We start from the raw sequence: 24,575 nt of genomic DNA on the forward strand, positions 1-24,575 counted from the left end.
ATGCAGCCTGCCTCTGTCTCCTGAGTGCCTATTACTCACTCTAATGAGGCACGTAAGGCCACAGACTGATAAATCCTGCAGCGATCTGATTATTCCAAGAATTAAAGCTATTTTTGACTTTTCAAAAGTACTGTATTACCCCCCTTTTTGAATTGAATGCAATACTTTTATTCATACAAACATATTGTCCATATTCATCCATCTTTAAAACGTGTCATACTAACCAACTCCATCAATTAATTCTTGTGTGTTTTCATTGTTAAGAATATAGCCAAAGATGGTTGAAACCCTGTCTCAAAATAGCAAACAATATTCAGTTAAAGACTGGTGTGGTGGCTGGTGCACACCTTTAGTCCTAGCACTCAGGAGGCAGGGGCAAGGCAGGTCAATCTACAAAGTGAGATCCTGTAACTAAACAAAAGATTATAGACAAAGATAACATCAAATTGCTCTAACTTTTCTTCATACATAAAGTAATGCTTTTACTGTAATCCCAAACATGGGAGGCAGTGGTCTACATACAACCAGGGCCACAGAATAGGAGCCTGTCTCAAAGAACATGCACACAAACAAATGCTTTTAGAGAAAGCCTTCCTACCCCATTGCTAATTAATACAGAGGCCTTACCAGTTAGAAACACAGCAACCACTGTATGCTTAGATATTAAAACGTTTAGAGGAAATACCGACATAAGGCTTATAAAAAGAAAATGATAACAAAATCTGGTCACATCTAGAGATAGGAAAGAAAAATGTGAAGTTTTGCAGAACTTTTAGTTCACAATAACCCAATACTATGGGTGACCCTAGAGTACTGGATTATGTTATAATAACAGAGTCCTCACAGGTAGAGTAAGGTAGTGTCTGTTGTTCTGACACACTAGTCAGCAACTCCAAGTTGCTAGATTACTACTAAGATGTGCAGGTGGGAATAAACACTATAAAGCATACGTAGATAGCTTCCTATTTTATTTCTCCAGGGACAGTTTTCAGAGTTGAGTATAAGTTAAAGGCCTGCTTGGACACCAAAGCCAGGTCCTTTGGGTGGTTCAGTCAGAGAGGTGAGGCCTCCAGCTGGCTCACAGCAGAACCGCCCACTCCTGAAAACAAAAAGGAAGCAATGATTATTAGTGATTAGCATTTACAAACTGTTTTTTAAAAAAATATTTCAGTCAGGTATGGTTTTATACACCTTTAATCCCAGCACTCTGAGGCAGAAGCAGGCAGAGCTCTGGGTTCAAGGCTAACCTGGTGTACATAACCAGTTTCAGGTCAGCCAGGACAATATAGTGAGGCCCTGTCTCAAATAATAAAAGGGACTTTTCAGCTTTATTGTAATTTTATGGTCTGTGGTCTGTTGCTGATTAAATGTCATTATGTGGCATATGACTGTATTATAATTAGTTTGACAGACTAAACTATGTCATATAAGGAGAACCAATTAAAGATCCTGTGGTATTCAATATGACAAAAAAGATAGTAAGAATAGAAAATAGCTATTTCAAGCAAAGTATAACAATTATTTTTTGGAAGAGATATTTAAATGAATTTTCACTAAGGGAAAAACAATAATAAAGATTATTTTGTATTGGGGTCGGTGACATGGTGGGCAGCCCAAGTTCAAAACTCGGAACTCTTGTCTAAGCATAAGGAGAGGACCAACTCCACAAGGTTGTCCTTGACCTCCACAGATACACTACACATGAACATGATCACTTTTAAAGATATTTTAAAATATCCTGTATAGACTAAAAGGGAAAATGGATCTTTAGGTGGAAATAAGAGGGAGGGAAGCTAACTTCAGATCAACCTTCTAGCAAAATGAACTTTTAAATTCTATTTGCAGGAAGAGTCTCTTCCAGTAAAAATGTTCTAGGAGGTCAGATAATTTTACAAGATTTTTTTCCATACATGCATGTGTATGAAATGTATGTTTGCACATGTATGTACACCTGGGGGCCCAAGGTCAATGTCAGGTGTCTATCTCTATCACACTCTGCCTTACATATGGAGCCAATGTCTCCTGCTCAACTGTCAGCCTGTGCTGTAGCCAGACTGGCTAACTGCCCTGCTCAGGGGTCCCAGCTCCTCTCCCAACCCTGGGACTATAGCACAGCCACCGTGCCCACTCAGCTCCCACATGTGTTCTGCAATTCTAACACACATCCTTACCAACACTGAATCATCTCCCCAGCCTATCTCACAGATTTGCTGTGCGCGTGCGTGCGTGCGTGTGTGCATGCGTGTGTGCGTGTGTGTGTGTGTTTTGAGACAGGGTCTCTCTGTGTAGCTCTGGAGACCAGGCTGGCCTTGAACCACAGAGTGTAAGTTAAAGGCCTGCTTGGACCTGCCTGCCTCTGCCTTCCAAGTGCTGGGATTAAAGTCGTGCTCAACCACCATCCAGGTATCCTATAGATTTTGAAGAAAAAATGTGTCTTGCTCGGATGACAGCTTTTGGTATGCAAATTTCCAGTCTAGTCTACTCCTGTGTACATGAGGAAAGATTCTTAAAATTAAGCTTATGATTACTTCAGTGCAAGTTACTCCAGCAGTTTATTATATAGAAATAAGGGCATACCTTGGCCCAGGTTTTGGAACTTTCCCAGCTTTGAGTTCATCAATAATGTCTTCAATATCGTTGGGTGTTAGATCCTCCTAGAGAAAGAAATAAAGCCACTGATGAATTACTGTATAAAAGAATCTGTAAACCCTTAAAATTAATTCGTTTATTTATCAAGACAGTTCCTACTGAGTAACTCCAATACATAAGGAATACACATGAAAAGCTTTAGCTCAGAATCTGAGGTCTGGTCTCATCGCTCACCACCATCTCTGCCTCTCTCAAGCTCCTTCCTTCACTGATAACTCAATTTGAATTTGTTCTTGAGGATGACAAAGTGCTGGCTTGAATAAGAACAGCACCCCAACCCCTTCTATTTGAATGCTTAGTAACCAGGGAATGGTACTTTTTGAAAGGGTTGGGGGTGTGGCCTTGCTGAAGGAAGTGTGTCACTGGGGGTGGGCTTTGCAGTTTCAAGAGCTCACCCTAAGCCCAGTGCCTGTCTCTCTATCCCTGCCTGTCAATCAGGATGTAGCTCTCAAATGCTCCAGCACCCATGCTTCCTGTCATGATGTTAATGGACTAAACCTCTGAAACCATAAGCTAGCTGCCCTAATTAAATGCTTTCCTTTCTGATAGGCGTTGCCTTGTTCATAGTGTCTCTTCACAGCAATAAGACAATTAAAACAACAACAAAAAACAAAACAAAAAAGCAGAAAAGTGCCAAAGTACAAGAAAACAATGCTAATTCTGGGAGAAACATAGTACAAAAAATAATTATCACCAGTAGTTGTAACCGATAAGCAGAGGCCTGAATCAAAAGCTCTAACTACTAACTGGAAAAAAGCTTCAAAGAAAGTTCTGTCTAACACAGGGGTGGGCCTAGGCTCTGTCCCAAAGGATACGATACTCTGATGACACCCCATGGAAGGCCTCACCCTCCAGGGGGAGCAGAAAGGATATGTGATAGGTAGGGTTTTAGTTGTGGTAGAGGAGGAGGGGAGGGAGAAGGGAACTGTCATGTAAAATAGTCTTGTTTCTAATTCAAATAAAATCTGAAAAAAAAAAGAAAGTTCTGTCTAATTCCTATTTGAGGAATACATAACAGAGGCCAAACTCAACAAAAAAATCTGCAAGAAAACAACAAACTTGTCTCCAAGTTTTCAATAACCACAAGGACAACAGACAGGGCCCCAGACAAGCACAAAAGAGTCTTCCTAACAACAAACCTAACCACACCAAGTTAGCATTCAAAGAAGCCTGCACATCTGATGTAAGGGTTAGCTAAAAAGGGCACTGCCCAGCAAAGGAAATTTCTAGTCTGGAAACTTTGGAACTGCAGAATGGGCAAAGTAAATGGTACAAAGAGATTCCTTTGGAGGCACCATTAGCATCTCTGGAAGCAGGAGAGAAGATAAATCCATTATTAAAAATGCTATCTTCAACAAACACCTCAAGGAATCTCTATTAGCTAATTTCTAAGAAATAAGCTGGATGGTGGTGGCATAGGTCTTTAAACCCAGAACTCAGGAGGCAGAGGCAGTCCTCTGAGTCAAGGACAGCCTGATCTACACAGAGATGCAGAACAGCCAGGGCTACACAGAGAAACCCTGTCTGGAAAAACAAGAAAACAAACAAACAAACAAACAAAAAACCCTAACAAAATACCATAATTGCAAACCATGATATAATTGGGGCAGCAAGTAATTTCAAAATGCTAACTACAAAACCATACATATTTGGATATTAAGATCACCTCCAGAAAAACTTACAGGTCAAAGGTAAATAATCACAAAATCTGTAAGGTATAAAATAGTAGAGGGGGGCTGGAGAGATGGCTCAGTGGTTAGAGCACGGACTGCTCTTCCAGAAGACCCAAGTTCTATTTCCAGAACCCACACAGTAGCTCACAGCTGCCTGAACTCTAGTTCCAGGGGACCTGACATCCATGGCAAAACACCAATGCACATAAAATTAAAAAAAAAAAAATTACAGTAATAGAGGTATGTTATACATTTCATTTATTTAAAAATCTTGAGAAATATGACGTATTACTACAGGTTATACAGAAAAAAGCTTTAAAACATCTATAAGAAGAATTCAACACTAAATTATGATAGTATCTGGAGAGAAAAAGGTTTGAGGTGCTTTAATTTTTTTCTGCAAATAATATCAATAGACAATATTACCTAAGTAAATGGTCCTAAAGTGCTGCTATTGCATCTTGGTTTCTAGTATATGTAAATGATTAAATTCATCACAATTTAAAACTCTCAAGTTTATCATATCCTGGACAAAAATACAAAATATTTAAAGGTAATTCTTTTAAAACCTTGTAGATACTTATACAGTTTCTTCTAAATGAGTACCTCAAGAACCGACCCTGTGGACATGAAGAGTTTAGATAGGCCGCTACAGAACATGACCGTAGTGTAGCTGAAAACTCACATAGTAGTTGTCATTGATTTGAACCATAGGGGCATTTACACAGGCCCCCAGGCATTCCACTTCTGTAAGAGTGAAGAGCTTGTCAGCTGTAGTCTCTCCAACCTTTATTCCTAAAAATGTAAATGATCACTATGAGAAATAGATCATAGCTTAAAAGCAATATGGTTTAAGAAAAATGACATCAATAATCTGTTACAGAGGATGTAAAAATATCGACATGCACTAGACGTCTGTAAAGTGAGCCAGCCATGGCAGTGCACACACACGCGTAAACCAGCCATGACAGTGCACACACATGCGTAAATCAGTCATGACAGTGCACACACACGCGTAAATCAGTCATGACAGTGCACACACACGCGTAAATCAGTCATGACAGTGCACACACACGCGTAAATCAGGTTTGACAGTGCACACACACGCACAAATCAGGTATGACAGTGCACACACACGCGTAAATCAGGTATGACAGTGCACACACACGCGTAAATCAGCCATGACAGTGCACACACACGCACAAATCAGGTATGACAGTGCACACACATGCACAAATCAGGTATGACAGTGCACACACACGCACAAATCAGGTATGACAGTGCACACACACGCGTAAATCAGCCATGACAGTGCACACACACGCGTAAATCAGCCATGACAGTGCACACACACGCGTAAATCAGGTATGACAGTGCACACACACGCGTAAATCAGCCATGACAGTGCACACACACGCGTAAATCAACCATGACAGTGCACACACACGCACAAATCAACCATGACAGTGCACACACATGCACAAATCAACCATGACAGTGCACACACACGCACAAATCAGCCATGACAGTGCACACACACGCGTAAATCAGGTATGACAGTGCACACACACGCGTAAATCAGCCATGACAGTGCACACACACCCATGAATCAGGTATGACAGTGCAGACACGCGTAAATCAGCCATGACAGTGCACACACACACACTCGTAAATCAGCAATTGCAGAGAGACAGACCTCAAGTTCAAGGCCACCACGCCTAGCTTTCTTAAGTAGGCCTGTTCCTTTAAGAGCAATGAAAGCCTGGAGACCACTGCTCACTGACCTACTTCACCACCACCCAGCTGCTTGTCTGGCACAGAGCTGACCTCATGCCGACTGCCAACAGCATGGCTCCTTCTCTTTTCTCTCTTTCTCCTACAAGCAGCTGAAGATATTTACAGCTCCCCTGCTTTGGGGTTTTTTTTTTTAAACTAGTAAAATTGTCCTCAAGCTTCAAAGAAGCCAGTAAACAGGAGTGAACAAACTGCTGAGTAGTTAGAGCGCAGCCTCCCTTGCAGGGGACCTGGGTTCAGTTCCCAGCACCCACACGTGCTCACAGTGTGTAACTCCAGTCGCAAGCCATCTGGCCACTGTGGGCACTACACAAACAGAAAAATACATAGTTATCTAAAAAGTAAATAACTGGACTGCTAATAACACAGCTATACCATTAGACTGGCAAAGATTGAGAAAACCGAGGACCGAAGACTAAGGAGGTAAGGAAAATGAGTGCTGATACACTCGAGGGGAAATACGGCAATCAATCTTAATGCTGAACATGCAAAGGGGTGTTCATACGACACCACTCGAGTAACTGTGTAAGAGCAGAATGATGCCAGCACTGGGTGCTACACAAAAGTCCACAATTACAGCACAAGCAGAGCACAGGCAATGTGCTAAATGATACAGGATACAAAATCTGCTATCACTAATCTACTGAGCAGTTATCAGAGCCTAAGCCTTAGAGGTGGGTTTTAGGGGTCAGCTTGATCTTCCTGCCTTACATCAACATTCCCCAAATGTGTCTGTGGCACACAAGGACTTCTACTAAAGAGAGAAAAAGCCACAACTGGCAAAGACCAGCTCCTTGAGAAACTGAGGTCAGAGGACTACTGGCAAGAATAGCTCGGTCAACTCAGGAAGATCCTATCTCAAAATAAGTAAATAGAAGAAAAAATGGGGGTGCTGAAGGTACAAGTCAGTGTCAAAGTACCTCCTCTAGTGTGAAGCCCTGTGTGTCTTCAGGACAGGAAGACACAGTGAAAGATACCACTTTAACTTCACAAAGTTAAAAATGCAACAATGGCACTTTGTATAGAAAATGTCCATTTGTTTTATAAATATGCCATAATTACAGCTATTTAACATTCTCCTTATCGTGAAGTAGTTCTACTATGCTGGTACTTATTCTGCTGCTTCCCCGGAAGCATGGACATCTGAGATTATAATTTTGTGTTTGTGAGTGTGTGTGTATGTGTGTGTGAGTGTGCGAGTGTGTGTGCGTGTAGGAACTGAACTCTGGCCCTGCGAAAGAGCAGCACGTGCTCTCATCCTACACCATCTCTGCAGCCCATGTATTGTCTTTGTGTTTTGTGACATATGATAACATATGAATGAGACAATTTTCCTAGAAGTTTTACAAACATTCTTAATGATTAGCATAGATTAAAAGCTTAGACTTGAAGCTGAGAATCAGAAGAACACAAACTAGAAAGAATTAAAAGTAAGTAGTATTTTTTTAAGTACCAAGAAAGTACAAACCAAGTAAAAAACACCGAAGTCGAAATTTTATGTGGAAAATGTCAGCTCCAAAAAGAATTATATTTGGGTGGCCGGGAGTATAGAGAGAAGAAGCTGTTGAGCTAGGTTCTTAACGTGTAGCCCAGGCTGACCCAGAGCTCACCATATAGACCCAGGCTGCCTCAGCATCCTGAGTATGTACCACCATAGGCTGTTAGCCAATCTTGGTGTTTTTTTTGGGGAGACAACAGGGGTGGGGGGTGGGGGTGGGGAAGGTGTTTCAAGACAGGGTCTTTCTATGTAGCCCTGGCTGTCCTGGAACTCACTCTGTAGATCCGCCTGCCTCTGCCTCCCAAGTGCTAGGGGTTAAGTGCCTCACCACACCCTGGCTGATCTTGGTCTTGTTAACAAGAGAAATGAAGTTCCCATACCAAGCTTTCTCTGAAGGGTCTCCAGGATGCTGTCAGAGTCACGCAGCATACATGGTGTGGTGGTGCAGACCTGAATGTGGTACTTGCCAACTGGCTTTCGGTTATACATCGTATAAAAGGTTGCTACTTCATATACTCTCATTGGAGGTACTTGCAAAACTTCTGCCACCTAAAATATTAAAACATTAAAGATGATTACAGTGTTTCCTACCTGAAGTGTAATGTGCCAACTCTGAATAGCACACTACGTTCTAAGTGCTCTTACACTGTCGCTTGTTTTCTCTTTCTCTGCAGGCTTACTATCAAGACTCAGAAGAAACTTCTCATTAGTAAAAACATTTTTCAAACAGAGATGCTATGGGCTGGCAAGATGGCTGAGCAGGTAAAAGGCCTTGCTTGCCACAGAAGCCTAATGACCTGTGTTTGATCCCTGGACCTCACATAAGACTGAATCGGGACTGAGCACACACAGAACCAACTCTGTGTTTGTCTCTACCCCTCTCCTCTGAGCTCCACACAGGCTGTGCATGCATGTGTCCACACATACATCACACACAAGCTTAATTTAAAAAAAAAAATACATACACACACACACACACACACACATTTTTTCCCCCTTTGGTTTCTCCGTACTGCCCTGGCTGTCCTGGAATTTGCTATGGAGACTAGGTTGGCTTTAAACTCAGAGATCCTCTTGCCTCTGCCTCCTGAATGCTGGGACTAAGGGCATGAGCCATGACGTCGGGGCTTTAAATATTACAAAGAGTTTAAACACTAAGGTATAATTTGACAAGCACTATATCTATCACACTGTTTTTGTTTCTTCTTCCTTTCTTGGTGCTTTGGAGTCGATAGATAGGCCACTGCTCTTCCACTTAACTACAGCTCTATCTCACATCAGGGTTTCTGAAAAAATTAACCAGCTGTGTTTACTAAGGATAAGATAGTGTTTAGTTAAACAAAGCTTTGTAACATACTTCAGTATTAGGGAAGTATACAAAGCAAATAGAACAACCAACACAATCTAAAATTTGCATTTGTGGTTATTAGATAAAGTCTATTTGTATTCTCTCAATAAGAATGATAGCCTTTTTTGTCGTTTATTCCCTTTTGTAATTCTACCTTAACAGTTAAACCAAATAAAGTTTAGACAATGATGAGAGTGAGTGAACTACCATAGAACATCTGACAGATGGTCAAGTAGAAAGCACAATGAGTTGTTTTTAATACAGCACTTTGTAAATGAAATGCTGTATTGGCACATGAATGTAATCACCGTATTAACAGGATATAAGTAAACTTGAAAACCAGATTATTGCTAAAACTACTTGAAAACAATCTTCACATCTTCAATCTTAGTGCTTGGTAGTTGAGGTAGAGGATTGGTAAAAGTTTAAGACTGGTCTGGGCTAAACCAGGCAGAGGTAGCTTATGCCTTTAATCCCAGCACTGGGGAGGCGGATCTCGGTGAGTTCCAGGACAACAAGAAAGACTAGCCTGGGCTAAGTGTGTCAGGCAGACCCTGTCTCGGAAGAAGAGAGGCTGAATTCTACAGTGTTTGTAGTAGGCTGAAGTGATGGGTGGGCAGTTCTGAAGGTAACCAAATACAGACTTTTGTAAAGGACTAGAACCAAAAACATAAAAATATTAAGACAGTGCATTTGGTAAGGGATATCCCCCACCCCACCCCCGTAATTTTACAGTTTAAAAGCTGCATTCATTTTCAAAATACCTTCGTACCAAACTATACACATTTGAGACTTTTTTCATTAAGATCATTTCCCTCAAAAGGTAGGTGTTGGGGAGATGACGACACAGACGGGACAGATGGACAGGATAGATGGACACCTCTTTCACATTAATGCCTATTTTCCTGCAAGAATGGGAACTGTATTAAGGGAACTGACAAAAACACACTAAGGAGGTTATATCTGTCCGTCCATCCATCTTTTGAGAGAGACTCAAGGGCTCCAAACTCACCATGATGATTTCTATATGAAGCGGTTATCACATACAGTTTCTCCTTTTTCCTGAGGCAAACCTGAATTCAGTACCTTATTCATAGCGGATATGGGCAGCCATCCATTCTGCCTCTGGGCTAGATCCAGGACTGGAAGCACAGCCGCGGCTTTATGCCCTTCTGGGTAGTTCTTTACTATGGCCTCTATCCTCTGCAAAAGGAAAACGCCTGCTTTACACAAGGGAAAGCACGGAATACTTGATAAATCAACCACATTGTTTATGTAATCATACCTTATAGTTTTCCGGTGTGAAATCAAACGGAGTATCTGGGTTATTCTCAGGAGTATCTCTGTGCTATGCCAAAAAAAAAAAAAGGACAAAATGTTTTCCAAGACTATCAACATTTTCCCTGAAATGTAAATATGTATAACTGTACATTACACTATACTGTTGCTGCTCATTTAATCTCTACTTTAATTCCATCATTCCACCAGTCTATCTTTGTAACAAGAATGACTACAAAACCAATCCTTAAAAAATTAAGACGTTCCAAGATTTAGTTATCCAACTTGACCAGGAATGGGGTATCAAGTACAAACTGGCAGCTTTATGTAATTAAGACACAAAACTGTGCACATGGGCGGAGAGAGATGGCTTAGAGGTTAGAAAGGCTTGCTGCTAATGCAGAGAGCCAGAGTTTAATTCCCAGCAGCCACACTCCTAACTCCAGTCCCAGAGCATTCAGTGGTCCTTTCTGGTATCTAAGGGCACCTGCCTACACCCTATGAACATATATATACATGTAGACATATTCATCAATAAAAATTTTTAAATAAAAATGCTAAATGTCAGTCCCAGACACAAAATTATGCAAAGCGTAGGAACTGGTTACCTGACATATCTGAAACGATATATCTCTACTCTTTTTTTTTGGAGGGGGGATAGTCAAGACTGGGTTTCTCTGGGTAGCCTTGGCTGTCCTGGAACTTACTTTGTAGACCAGGTTGACCCAACTCACAGAGATCCGCCTGCCTCTGCCTCCAGAGTGCTGGTTTTAAAGGTGTAAGCCACCACTGCCCAGTATCTCTACTCTTTTTAAAGAGGTACAAAAGTACATCTTTCCCTAACAAGTTTTCCACAAAGGGTTTGAAACATCAAGTTACTATCTAGATAGAAAAAGGCTTGTCAAGAATTCCATGATTTAGGAAACTAAGGCAGGAGGATTGCCAAGAGTTCAAAGCCATGCTGGGCTGTGGTGGTGGTGCACACCTTTAATCCCAGCATTCAGGGAGACAGAGGATCTCTTTGAGTTGAGGCCAGCAGGGTCTATACAGTGGGTTCCAGGACAGCCAAAGCTACACAGAGAAACCTTACCTAGAAAAATCAAGGAAAAAGAAATTAAAAAGGTTCAAAACTAACCTGGGTTAGAGAGTGAAACCCTGTAAAAAATATGGAAAAAAAAAAAAGCAGAGTAAAAGTACCTTTAATCCCAACAATCTGAGTCTCAAAAAAATTTAAAAAGCACACTAATATAAACAGAACCTTGATATTCTCTGAGTTTTGCTTTTAAAAAAGGTGTTTGTAGACATTTAGTTCCAAGTAAACACACAGAGGCTTATATTAATTATAAACTGTTTGGTCAATAGCTCAGGCTTCTTACTGTCTAGCTCTCTCTTAATTATTAACCCATGTCTATTAATCTTGTATCTCTTTGTGTGGTCTTGTGGTGCCCTGGCTTCTTGCCACCTTGGCAGCTATATGGTGTCTCCCTGACTCCATCTACCACCTTTCTCTATCCCTGTTTGGATTTCCTGTTTGTTCATTGGCCAAAACATCTTTATTCATCAACTAATAAGAAAAACATATATTCACAGCATACAGAAGGACATTCCCCACCAAGTGTTAATCAAAAGAGGAAAGAAAATTGAAGTGTTGAACAATAATTTCAAATATGTGGACAACTTAATGTTTTTACTAAGTCTAAACCATGGTGCATGTTTACTACATTGATATCAAACACTAGAAACTGCTCATATCAGATAAACAGACACAACATTTAAAGCTTTCAGACTTGTACAACAAAATTGAGGTGTTTATAGGTATCTCCTAGATTTAAAACTGTGAAGCCAAAAATATGGTGGCGCACGCCTTTAATCCCAGCACTCGGGAGGCAGAGGCAGGCGGATCTCTGTGTTCGAGACCAGCCTGGTCTACAAGAGCTAGTTCCAGGACAGCCTCCAAAGCCACAGAGAAACCCTGTCTCAAAAAACCAAAAAAAAAAAAAAAAAAACCAAAAAAAAAAAAGGAGGCCAACCGATTTGTAAAGTAATATATTTATATATTTATTATGTAGTAATGCCCTGACTATATTACTATAAGCTCTTGAGTTTTGAATACCTTTTAGGGATTTCTCAAGTTACAGCCTTACCTTCAGCCAGCCAACATGACTGACTTTTAAGATCATGGAGTCTGATGAACAGATTAGGGTTCACAGTAACTTTACCAAACAATAACCCAAATTCTTATTCCTATAGTCGAACCAAACATCAATTATAATGAATTTAACAAGCTATATTTAAATCCTTACAATGGTCAATATCTCTCAAAGATACAGGTATTAAGGTTTTGTGTTTCTGGGTGAGAGAAATAGCTCAGAGGTTAAAAGTACTTAGTGCTCTTGCCTATGCGTAGTCACACACATCTAATTAAAACAAATACTTAAAGTTTGTGGATTCAACACTACAAATTCTAGGCAAGTATTCTACAGCCAAGTAGTACCACATCCCACAATTTAAGACATTACAGTAGACTCATTCAAATCCCCAAGTCTTTCCATTATGAAGGATTTTGATTACTTACCACAAATAAGGCTCCTCCAGCACCATTTTGCACAGCTGTCTTATGCAAATTCCTTGCATGTCTTCCCTAAAGTTAAAAAATTTGAGAACACTTACTCAAAACTTTAGGAAATTTTCATGAACTACTTAAAGAGTTGTACAGTTTAAAACAAGGGAAGCATCTTAGGAGGCTCTGCACCTGTGCCTTTGCCTGTCTCCTTCAGAAGGCTCAGGAAGTGGCTGCATAAAGGCACACAATTAATCCACTAGTGGGTAAACTGACCGAACTCAAACTAGAACTGTACACAGGTGTCATGCTCACACTCTGCTCACACTAGGCTGGCATGCAATACCAATTAACTGGCCCTGTTTCCCCTTGTCTGAATCGGTGAGATGATAAAGTCCTGGAACTCACTCTGTAGCCCAGGCTGACCTTACAGAGATCTACCTGCCCTGCCTCCCAAGTGGGGATGAAAGGTTTGTGCTATCACAGCTGGCCCTAACAGTAAATATGGTAATGCACATGGCCACATGAGTCACAGCTATGCACAAATGAGTCACATTACACTGTTGTAAATATTTGCTTGATATGGTCTCCCTATGGACCCCAGGTTGGCGTTCAATTTTTTTCTCTTTGCCTCAGCTTCCCTGGAACTAGATTGAGTGTACTTCTGCAACTCCAGCCGTGCCCCTTACTGGGACAATTGAGGCAATCCTGGCCCGCCTCTCACCCACCTGAGCTGAGCAGGTGTAAGCACCCTGGCTCTTTGAAAGAAAGAGCCCCGCCCCTTCCCCTCTCTGTCCTGCTGGGGCAGTCAGGACTTTTCCTGTCTCCCTCTCCTTCTCTTCTGTCCTCTCTCTGTCTCTCACCTCTGTTCTCTTCCCTCCCCTCTCCCTCCCCTTTCTAATAAAGCTTCTCACTTAGGCTCCGTCTGCCTGGTGTGTTTGTCCCTCGCCATGGAGTCTCCCAAGGCCCCCACGAGCTTTATTATAACACTCACTGCTTCTAATGCTGTGCAGACGTAAACGGTGCGCTGCTCAGGCGAGAAATCTGACGGTTCCATTTTGTTCTCTTGTTCCTCTCCTGTACTGCCATCCCCCACCATAAACAATTACACTATTATTCTAGATCCTACAATTTCTGAATTCTGTGAAGCACAAAGGGCGGGACCCTGAATTAATCCAAGCACAGGACTGGCTGGCTACCAGAGAGGACTAAGCTGAGTGACATGAAGGAACAGACTTCACTCTGTCATAGATCAAAGTAGAAAGCTGCAGAAAGAAAGAAATTCCACAGCACATCTTGCTTTAATTAGGAAAAAACCTAGTTCCTGACTGTGGAGCACGGGTATAACATACAGTTAAGTACATTAGAGTACAGAGGACTTTGCTTCAACTGTGTTCTCCAGTACCACCACCACCCCCTTAGGCAGAAGGTGGGTAAAAGGTGTTACTTTATGCTTTTCTCTTGCTTTAAATATAGAATTTTTAAAAAGAATGCAACACAGTCAAGGCTGTGTAAAAAGAAACTAAGCCAGGTGGTGGGTTCAAGGCCAGCATGTTTTGCAAAGTGAGTTACAGGACAGTCAAGAGTGCCAGAGAAACCCTGTCTCAAAACAAACAAACAAAAAATTGCCCCCCCCAACACAAAAATGAAACTGAAGTAAAAACAGTCAGTGCAGTCGCTCTAGCTGAGAACACAGTAAAATACAAAAAAGTTTGAAACAATGACTTAAGTAAATGCTAAAAAAAAAAAAAAAAAGTTACTGTATAGTAACATAAGAAATGGCTAATTTAAAGTGGGTTAAAGTACCTAACCTCTCTTCACGGTCTGGGCCTTCACAGACTCCTCTCACTATACTACTTGAAGGGTTTTATCTCTGGGGCTCAGTCCTGACTCCTCTATTTGGTCTTCATGCATCTTTCCTTCTGGCATCACCTACTGCCTATGCTGACAACTAAATATTAAGTCTTACACACGTCTAGTGACAAAACACCCAGAAAAATTATAAATGCATAAAGTCAATAAGGAAAATTAATAAAGATCATGAACATTTAAAAAACTTACTAGCTATTAAAAGCATGCCACTTAAAACATCACGAGCTTAAATTAGGGAAAGGTTTTGGTTTGAGTTTTTTTTTTTTTTTTTTTTTAAAGATAACATTCCATTTTGTTGAGAGCATGGGAAAAATGGGCTTGCTAATGCATGAGGCAAACACTCATACAAGCCTTTTAGGGACGCAAACTAGTATGATTTATGGAAAACCTCAAAGAATTTACATCTTTTAACACAGTAATACTTCTGGGCATTTACTTTTAAAGAACATTACTGTAGCCAGGGGCGATAGTGCCCTTCGATAGTGCCCTGCCTATAATCCAAGCACTGGGAAGGTTGATAGGAGGACGCTATGGATCTAGGCCTATATATGAAGATCTGTGTGTGTGTGTGTGTGAGAGAGAGAGAGAGAGAGAGAGAGAGAGAGAGTGCGTGTGAGTGAGTATGTGTGTGTGTGAGAGAGAGTGCGTGTGAGTGTGTGTGAGTGAGTGTGTGTGTGTGTGTGTGTGTGTGTGTGAGAGAGAGAGAGAGAGAGACTTTACAGGGAGCTGTGAGCAGCCCAATGTGTCCTGGGATGAAAACACTGTCCTCAGAGCACTAGGGCTCTTAACTGCTGAGCCATCTCTCAACCTCATTTTATTTTATTATGTAAATTTCGCGTGTACAGGCGCTCTGCCTGTGTCTGTGCGCCATGTACAAGACCGGTGCCTGTGGAAGACAAGAGCGAGCACTGGATCCTTTGGAACCGAGTCACAGATGGCTGTGAGACACCATGTAGGGGCTGGGAATGTCCTTTAACCCTGAGCTACCTCTCCAGCCCCTCACTTAATATTTTTACAGCTTAGTTGGGCTTTTGTTTGTTTTGAGACAGCATCTCTCTACATATCCCTGGCTGTCCTGGAACTCACTATGTAGACCAGGTTGACCTTGAACTCAGAGACCTGCCTGCCTCCCTGTCTCCTGAGTGCTGGGATTAAAAGCATGATATATCTCTCCTATCTCTTTATTGGGTTGTTTTAAACTGGTGTGACTTGGGAAGAACTAATATTTGTTTAAGCATTGTCATCTACTTAGCAGACACAATAACTGAAAGGCAGATTTAAGGTAAATTTTTAAAGCATGACAGATAATTGTCTCTTGTTTATAACTGTAACAAAGAGCCATTGTCAAAAGAGAACAGATTTGTGTTTCTTGCATTTGCAAGTAACAGTTTTTATATTTTAATTAGGCTTAGAATTTTTCTGATAAAATTATAGTTTATATAGCTGAAAACCATCTACTTCCCTCTGCTGAAGTTAATATATAAATTTCCCTTTTACTTAAAGGAAGTGGGAAGGGGCAGGAGTAGTACCGGTGTTCCCATGAGTGACTTTAGGTCCCTAAGTTATTCATGCTAATAATGGATTAGCACTTATGAGCTTATCCGACACGCCAGGCCATGAATAACCCTTTCATTCAAGACACACAGAAAGGACAGCACAATTCAAGGACCCAGAAAGACTAGGTAACAAGGAGGGTTCATGGGGGGCAGCACCCAGATCTCTCTGGGAAGGGGAAATAGAGATTCTGTGAGTGGACCAAGGGCAGGTGGGGACAGGAACATGAGCCAGCAGGTTGGGGGGGGTGCTGAGGGGGACTGCTAGGGGAGAGGGCGGGGGCTTCAGGTCAGGCAGAAGCCTGGAGCAGGGGAATCCCCCAGGAGTCTACAGGGAGGACCCCAGCTTAAACTCTTAGTAATAGTGGATAAGTAGACTGAACTGGCCATATTCTGTGACCAGATTGATGCTGGCCCAATTGTCACCATAGAGGTGTCATTCACCAACTGATGGAGGCAGAGGCAGAGCCCCACAGCCACATGTTAGTGCAGGTCAGGAATCCTGCTGAGGAAGAGGAGTGTAGGAGCCAGAGGGGTCAAGGACACCACAGGAAGGCTCACACAATCAACTAACCTAGGTTCTCACAGGGGCTCACAGGGACTGAAATGACAACTAGGGAGCCTGCCTGGGACTGACCTAGGCCCTCTGCATATATGATACAGTTGTGTAGCTTGGTCCTCTTGTGGGACGCCTAACAGTGGGAACAGAGACTGTCTCCAACTCTTTTACTGCCTTTTGGGACTCTACTCCTCATACTGGGCCACCTTGCCCAGCCTTACTACATGGGGAGTTGCTTAGTCTTACTGCAACTTGATATGCCATGTTTATTGATAGCCCTGGATGGAGACAGATGAGGAGGGGATGGAGGGATGGGGAAGGGACTGGGAGGGAAGAGGGGGAGGCTGCATCTGGGATGTAAAATGGAGGAGGAGAAGAAGGAAGAGGAAGAAGGAGGAGGAGGAGGAGGAGGAGAAGGAAGAAGGAAGAAGGAAGAAGGAAGAAGAAGAGGAGGAAGAGGAAGAAGGAAGAAGAGGAGAAGGAGGAAGAGGAGGAGGAGGAGGAGGAAGAGGAGGAGGAGGGCGTGAGCACAGTGGAGGAGGCTCTCACTGCACACAAGCCCCTACTTGGTGCACTAATCCCAGCGCTCACTGCTCTGCTGGAGACTCACTCTAGTGCAGCCCTTCCACTGGGGTGTCTCAGACAGATGCAGCCAATGCTTTGGCACTGCAGCACATCAGATGCTGTCATCTAGAGTTCACTCAAGAACCATCGGATCAAATGACAGGGGTGAGCAGCACAAAACCTCCTATTTTAAGTGAGTTTATCATTCTGGGGTAGGTCAGTCTCTCGGCTGCCCAAGCTGGCAGGTAAGATAGCCACACCTCTGTCCAACTCCTCTGCAGCTCCAGAAGGTTTAGCTCCGGGCTTCATCACTCGGGGGCTCTTTATACTTGCACTGACTTTCTCTTTAGGCTCTGTGCATGGATTCTTTGCAATACCTTTTAAAATCCTTAGCTTCTTTACTTACAAATAATTGTGTGAGGGCTGACTTGAGTGTTAAACATATTAACACCTGCTAACTTGTTACTGACACCCTCATGGCTGCTAGTGTAACTGTCCTGGCAGGAGAGATGATTTCTTAGGAACACATATGCTGCGCTCTCCCTTTGCTATCAGTCCAATAAAACAATGGACCCTCAAAGAATTAGTTTCCCCAGAAATCTCATGCTAGGAAAGGGGGGAGACTGAAGTTCTGGTGCCTCCGAGAGGAGGAACTTGTCCTCCACGAAGAGATTTCACATAGTTCTAACAACTTTATGTGTTGCCGCAATTAAACAAGGATATAACAAGAGTCATGGTAATTCAACATTGATCTTTTATTTTGCTGTTGTGAGACTGAGTCTCACTGTAGCCCACGCTGGCCTACAGTCTCTCTGCGCTAACCTCAGCCTCCCAAGTTACAGGTACAGACCATCACAAGCAGTTAGCATTAGTCTTTGGAGACAATATCATAAAGCCTTTAATCCCAGCACTCAGGGAGGCAGGCGGATCTGTGAGCTCAAGGCTAGTGCAGTCTACAGTGTGAGTTCCGGGGCAGCCTCCAAAGCTACACAGAGAAACCTGTCTCATGAAACAGAGAGAGAGAGGGAAGGAGGGAGGGAAGGAGGGAGGGATCTCAGGGTCCTTTTCTTCTCACTAATCACTAAGTCTTACATGTTCTACCTGAGTAATTTTTCATTGTTATTTCTGCTATTACCCTCCCTGGCCCTGCTTCTATTCTAGTCCCCCACCCCCACCCCAGTACCAACACTAACACGGTCCCTGACTTTGCTCATGCTTTTCCACAGCTCACAGGGTCTCACTTAAGATTCTCCCCGGCAGAGGCTGAAGGAGGCAGCACTGGATCAACTGAACTGCTTTCCAAAGTGACTGCAGATCTGAATCCCCGTCTCCGCCCTCTGCCTTCTTCTCCACCTACCATGCTTCCTTCACTCCTGAAACTTCCAGCACCAACTACTGGACTCTCTACGTCCCACTCACCACCACGGCAATAGTGAGTCCTCCTCGCAGCCCACTAAAGCCACCAGGAAAAGGAACTGGCACACCCTCCTATACCTATAGCACTTACTCAATTTGGTCCTTCACCATAATGTAACAATTTCCCTGGGCAACTTCAGAAAGGAAAATTTAAACACCCACCCCCCCACACACACCAAACAAATAACCATTAAATAAAAGGGTGAATCACTCTATAGGGTGCTATGTTGCCAAGCTATACTGTTCAATAGGTAATTATTAAATCTTCAACTTACAAAGTATTAGTGTATGTAAACCCATCATAAGCTGAGAGAAATCTGTGATTTAGGATTTTCAGACATATACACATTAAGATAAAATTTCTAGGTTTTTTTCTTCATATTTGTGTTTGAAACAGGGTTACTAAGTAGCCTAGAACTTGCTAAGTAGGCCAGGCTGACTTCAAACTCACTGAGATCCTCCTGCCTTCGGGATTAAAGGCATACACAACATGCCTAGTGTAAAAGGTAAAATTTCTTTTGGGTCTGCTGTGATTCTGTAAAGTTAGGTTTAAATATCTCCAACATGACAGGCTAGCCAGGACTACATAGAAAGACCCTATCTCAAACAAACATGGAGACTCACACCTGTGACCCTAACTAATACTTGAGAGGTACAAGAAGACCGCTGGAGTCTAAAACCAGCCTGGGCTACAGAGCGAGCTCCAGGACAGCCAGGACAGCCACACAGACAGACTGGGAAGAGCTGCCATGGCAGGCGTCGCACTTCTAGGACAGCTAAGCAGACACTATCAAGCCAAACCGCCAGCGAGTAACTATACATTCAAAGAAAAAATGGTGAAGATACTAAGAAACAACCAATCAAAACCAGGCAGACACCAACATTTTGGTTCTTTCCTTTCAGCCTGAAGATTACCCTAGTCTGCCCTGTACTAGGCAGCTGAAACTATAAGGGTGGGCAAACAGTCTTTCAGCTTGACCCACCAAAGGAGCTGATAACTCAGGCACGGACAAGTGGGAAGTCCCAGGAAAGGAAGTGCCAAAATGGAGAAGAGCCGTGTTCTCTCTGGCTGAGCCCTGTGTAAACGAGACTCTAAGCAGCCCAGTTAAAGAACAAAACCAATATTTGGTCTATACTCACGGCAAGGAAGGTGGACAGTCCTTAAGGAAGTAAATTAGAATGTAGTACCTATGTAATTACACATTCAATGTCTGGATACAATTCAAAATTATTCACTGGGGGAAGGTGAGGGGGTGATAGCACCTCAAAACTCAAAGCAGTAGCTTGGGACTGTACTGATTTGTAAAGTCTGTCAGCACTACAGGAAACTGTGGGCATCACCCAGCTGAAAACAGAAGCCCATCCGGAGCCTGTGTATGCTTCACAGTCTCAGTGAGTGCTGACTTCTGTCTCACAGTCTGTCTCAGTGAGTGCTGACTTCTGTCTTACAGTCTCAGTGAGTGCTGACTTCTGTCTCACAGTCTGTCTCAGTGAGTGCTGACTTCTGTCTCACAGTCTTCTCAGTGAGTGCTGACTTCTGTCTCACAGTCTTCTCAGTGAGTGCTGACTTCTGTCTCACAGTCTGTCTCAGTGAGTGCTGACTTCTGTCTCACAGTCTGTCTCAGTGAGTGCTGACTTCTGTCTCAGTCTCAGTGAGTGCTGACTTCTGTCTCACAGTCTGTCTCAGTGAGTGCTGACTTCTGTCTCAGTCTCAGTGAGTGCTGACTTCTGTCTCACAGTCTGTCTCAGTGAGTGCTGACTTCTGTCTCAGTCTCAGTGAGTGCTGACTTCTGTCTCACAGTCTGTCTCAGTGAGTGCTGACTTCTGTCTCACAGTCTTCTCAGTGAGTGCTGACTTCTGTCTCACAGTCTTCTCAGTGAGTGCTGACTTCTGTCTCACAGTCTGTCTCAGTGAGTGCTGACTTCTGTCTCAGTCTCAGTGAGTGCTGACTTCTGGGCTCAGTTCATCTGCTCTGCACAGCAGGGCTCACACCATAAGGTCTCACAGGGGAAACTAACAGAACAGTACTTTCTTTGGAAAATGTAATGAAGAAGGAGACTAGAGAGACGGCTCAAGTAGTTTCAGCACTTGGTTTTCTTCCAGAGGGGGAATCTGACTCCCAGCAACCACACTAGGTAGCTCACAACTGCCTGTAGCTCAAGCTGAAGAGCCCGAAACCCACTTCTGATCTCACAAAGGCACTTGGCCTCACTTGCGCATCATCTAAAATAATCTAAAAAGAAAAAAAAGAAAAAATGTATGTGCTCAAAGTTTCTCTCAAGAAAAGAATTTTCTTAATTAGACCTTACTCCTATTTTGATTTTTTGGTAAGTTCATTCTCATATCCCACTGTTGGTGAAAGAAAGAGTAAAGGGGCCTGGTCATACAAGGCTATCTAGCATTAGAGTAACGGCATAGTGGAGCCAACAAGATTACTCAGCCAGCAGAGGCCGAACCTAGTGACCAGAGCATGATCCCTAGCATGCACATGGTCACAGAACTGAACGTCCCTCTACATCCAACATGGCACGTGTGCACACACACACACACATGCACACAAATAAAATTAAAAGAAACCAATGACAGTATAGAAATGCATAGTAATAAGCCGATTTAAATGTATTAAGTACCGGGGAGGCTGAGGTAGAATTGCTGCAAGCTAGAGGTCACTCAGGGCTAATTAGTAAATTCCACAGCAGCCTGGAGTATAGTGTGAGACCCTGCCTTAAAAACCAGACAAGCACTAGAGGCATTTACTGCCTTTGCAGAGGACCTGGGTATTCTGTCTCGTGTGGCTCACAAGCACCTATGCCTTCAGCTCCAAGGAGGTCAGTGCCTATATAAACTCAAACACACATGTACATATAACTAAAAGGTTTTTATCTCAAACACACACACACACACACACACACACACACAATAATTAAAAGGTTTCTATCTTAAAAAAAAAAAAAAAAAGCAAACAGAAAATGGGCATGGTAGCACAGACCTGTAATCCCAGCACTTGGAAGGTGAAGGCAAGAGAATGAGGAGTTCAAAGCCATCACTGGCTACATAGAAAGCTTGATGTCAGCTTGGGTTACAGGGAACCCTGTCCCCACCCCCATCCAAAAAAAGGTCTGGAAATTATGGGGGGGATTTACAAAACTATGAACAATTCCTCTCAAATTTTGTTAAAATATATTAAGGTTTGGGCTGGGGAGATGGTTTAGTGGGCAAAATTATTTCCTGCCAAAAATGAAGCCCTGAGTTCAATGCCCCAGAACTCACATAAAAATGGGCATGAGTACATGTGCTTGTAAAGCTAGCATTGCTGGGCAGAAACACAGAATCCCAAGAGCTCCGAAGTCAGACAACATGGCCAAAGAACATGTTTCAGTGAGACTCTGAACCAAGGCAACAAAACAAAGATGAATAATAGCATTAGACAACGGCTGTCTTCCTCTTAAATGTGCAGACTCGGGCTCTCCCCTTCCTACGTACAGTGTGCCTCTCACACACTCACACACAGTTTATGTGTGTATACCTGGTCTGAAGATACAGATATGAAAATGACAATGTAGGTAATTCATATTTCCTGGGCTTATTTTATTTGCTGCCCCCAATATCCCATTTTCCTTATGTTGATTGCATAATAAATTAAACTTACTGAAACTGTACTATGTACTATTTTTTCAATTGCAAAAACATATTAAATTTATTACAGTTCCTTTTTTTTCATTGTTTTTCAGGCCAGGTGTTGTGGCCTTTGCCACCTTTAATCCCAGCAACTGGGAGGCAGAGGCAGGTGGATCTTGTGAGTTTGAGGCCAGCCTGGTCTGTGTTTCCAGGCCAGGCAGGGCTAGAAAAACTGCCACAAACACAAACAAAAAACCCCACCCACAAAGCCAAACCTTGCTTTCCAAAGAGGAAATGAACAAAAGCTGTCTGTGGTACTTTTCCTGTCCTTACTTCTCGGCAGATGGTCGCATCCTCACCTTCATCTGAGTGTTTAACAGGAGCCCCTCTTACCAATGTGACTCAGTCAAACCTACTCGGCTCTCACTCCTATTCAGTCATCAACACATGGCAGAACACTTACCCTCTATTGTAAACCTTTCATCGACTCCTTGCTATATGTTTACCTTCTGCTGTTCTAGGGGCCCTGGATTTGAGCTGGGCATATTTTACAGACAGGAATTTATACAGCTCAGGCTAACCTTGAACACGCTATGTAGCTAAAGATAAACTAGACTCCGATTCTCCTGCCTCTGAGTGCTGGAATTTCAGATGTGAACCATATTCATGTGTGTCTTATTGACCTTCTTACATGAAATAACAGAAATAACAGGAGTTCTGTTTCTGATTGTACTGATGAAAACACTGCACCAACCTCAAAAATAAGATGTGAAATGCAGATATTCAACACACAGGAAAAGAGCCACCAAACAGCACTCTGATCATTATCGTACTCCGGCAGGACAAGAGCTCACATTTGTAATCTCAGCATTCAGGAGGCGAGACGGAAGGACCAGAGTTCAAAGCCAGCATAGCACACTTAGTAGGCTCCACAACAGCAGCTGCTGCAAGGTCAGAACTATTCTTAAGGGGGGGAGGGTAACTATAATCCAGCCAGCACTCCATATCGCTGAATTTGAGGCCAGCCGAGTCTACAGAGCGAGCTTCAGGGCAGCCAGAACTGCACAGAGGAACTGTCTCAAAAACAATATATCCACTATAATCCAATCCACAGTGTTTCCTGGGCCTAGCAATCCATGACCCACAGTGAGACTGCAAATGATTACTGACACGCTCATCTGCAAATGGGAATATTCCCCTTTCGGAGCTGCAGAAGCAAAGACACCAAGAAGCAAACTGCTCCAGGTCACCTAACTACAAAAGGCCACCGGTGAGACTACACTTCAAAACGCAGATCTAACTCTAAAGCCCTGGATGGAGTCTATGCTGACCTACAGTAATCCATTACTGAGAAGTGACTTAAATTTTTGTTTTGCTGTTAAGAAAAATAAAACCCAGCCGGGCATGGGTGGCGCACGTCTTTAATGCCAGCACTCGGGAGGCAGAGGCAGGCGGATCTCTGTGAGTTCAAGGCCAGCCTGGTCTCCAGAGTGAGAGCCAGGACAGGCTCCAAAGCCACAGAGAGAAACCTTGTCTCGAAAAATCAAAATAAGTTAATAAACCCGACCGACCAGATAAAGCTTCTTTCTGTCCTGTAACTGTCTGTAGCTAAATTAGAGTCGCCATTCGCGTTGACTCGCTGTGTTCCTGAAGTCTTGGGGACACAGTGCCGCCCGTGAAGGTCACAGAGCACAACTTGCCGGGCGAGCGCCTGGGGTGCGAGCGCCTGGAGGGCGAGCCGCTGCCCCGCACGCTGAACTATGGCGCAGACCCCGAGTCCGCATTTACGTTAGGATTATTCGATTGTTTCGATCTCGGCGACTCAACCCCTGTGCCAGCACACGAGCGGCAGCCGGGGTGCAAACGGCCCCCAGCCGCGACCGTGCAGCGGGCGCCGGGGCCGCCGTCGGAGACCCGGACCGGGGCCTGTCCCGGAGGGGGCCGGGGACTGAGTGCGGCCTCCCGCTACCGAGGGCGAGGGGCGAGGGGCGAGGGGCCGGGCGGCGCCGGGGTCACCCGGGCCTCCTCTTACCCACAGGGCGGCAAGGCCGGCCGCCCGCGCTCGCAGCGCCAAGGAGAACATGGCGGGACGCACGCTCCTCCGACCGCCGCCGCTCTAGGCCGACGCCCGGCCAACGAGACGGGAGGCCCGGCGCGCGCGCTCCCGAGCCCGGGACGCACGAGCGCCCGTTG

General features: G+C 43.5%; 1 protein-coding gene across 2 annotated transcripts; it reads right to left on the bottom strand.

Moving 5' to 3' along the window:
• Window positions 1-947: 947 nt before the first annotated feature.
• On the bottom strand, window positions 948-24,575 carry Ndufv2 (NADH:ubiquinone oxidoreductase core subunit V2). 2 transcript variants are annotated; one of them, XM_027397775.2, is made up of 8 exons: window positions 24,415-24,575; window positions 12,816-12,881; window positions 10,248-10,310; window positions 10,049-10,165; window positions 7,995-8,163; window positions 5,008-5,117; window positions 2,578-2,654; window positions 948-1,099 (listed from the first exon to the last, which is right to left on the bottom strand). In XM_027397775.2, exons 1-8 carry the CDS (start codon window positions 24,463-24,465, stop codon window positions 1,006-1,008), a joined length of 747 nt encoding a protein of 248 aa, XP_027253576.1. In that variant the 5' UTR covers window positions 24,466-24,575; the 3' UTR covers window positions 948-1,005. The 2 variants fall into 2 exon arrangements, with proteins under 2 accessions (XP_027253576.1, XP_027253575.1); XM_027397774.2 differs by lacking the exon at window positions 24,415-24,575 and adding an exon at window positions 13,795-13,872.

The sequence above is a fragment of the Cricetulus griseus genome, chromosome 2, assembly GCF_003668045.3.
Source record: "Cricetulus griseus strain 17A/GY chromosome 2, alternate assembly CriGri-PICRH-1.0, whole genome shotgun sequence".
Classification (NCBI taxonomy): Eukaryota; Metazoa; Chordata; class Mammalia; order Rodentia; family Cricetidae; genus Cricetulus; species Cricetulus griseus.

Bases quoted from the DNA above. Each gene is read 5' to 3' on its own strand.
- Ndufv2 (XM_027397774.2), bottom strand. From the start codon at position 13,857: ATGGAACCGTCAGATTTCTCGCCTGAGCAGCGCACCGTTTACGTCTGC. The intron at 10,311-12,815 runs GTAAGTAATCAA...TTTTTGGCATAG, and splicing joins CTGGAGGAGCCTTATTTGTG to CACAGAGATACTCCTGAGAA. The intron at 2,655-5,007 runs GTGAGTTTTCAG...TTCTTTCTCTAG, and splicing joins AAATCAATGACAACTACTAT to GAGGATCTAACACCCAACGA.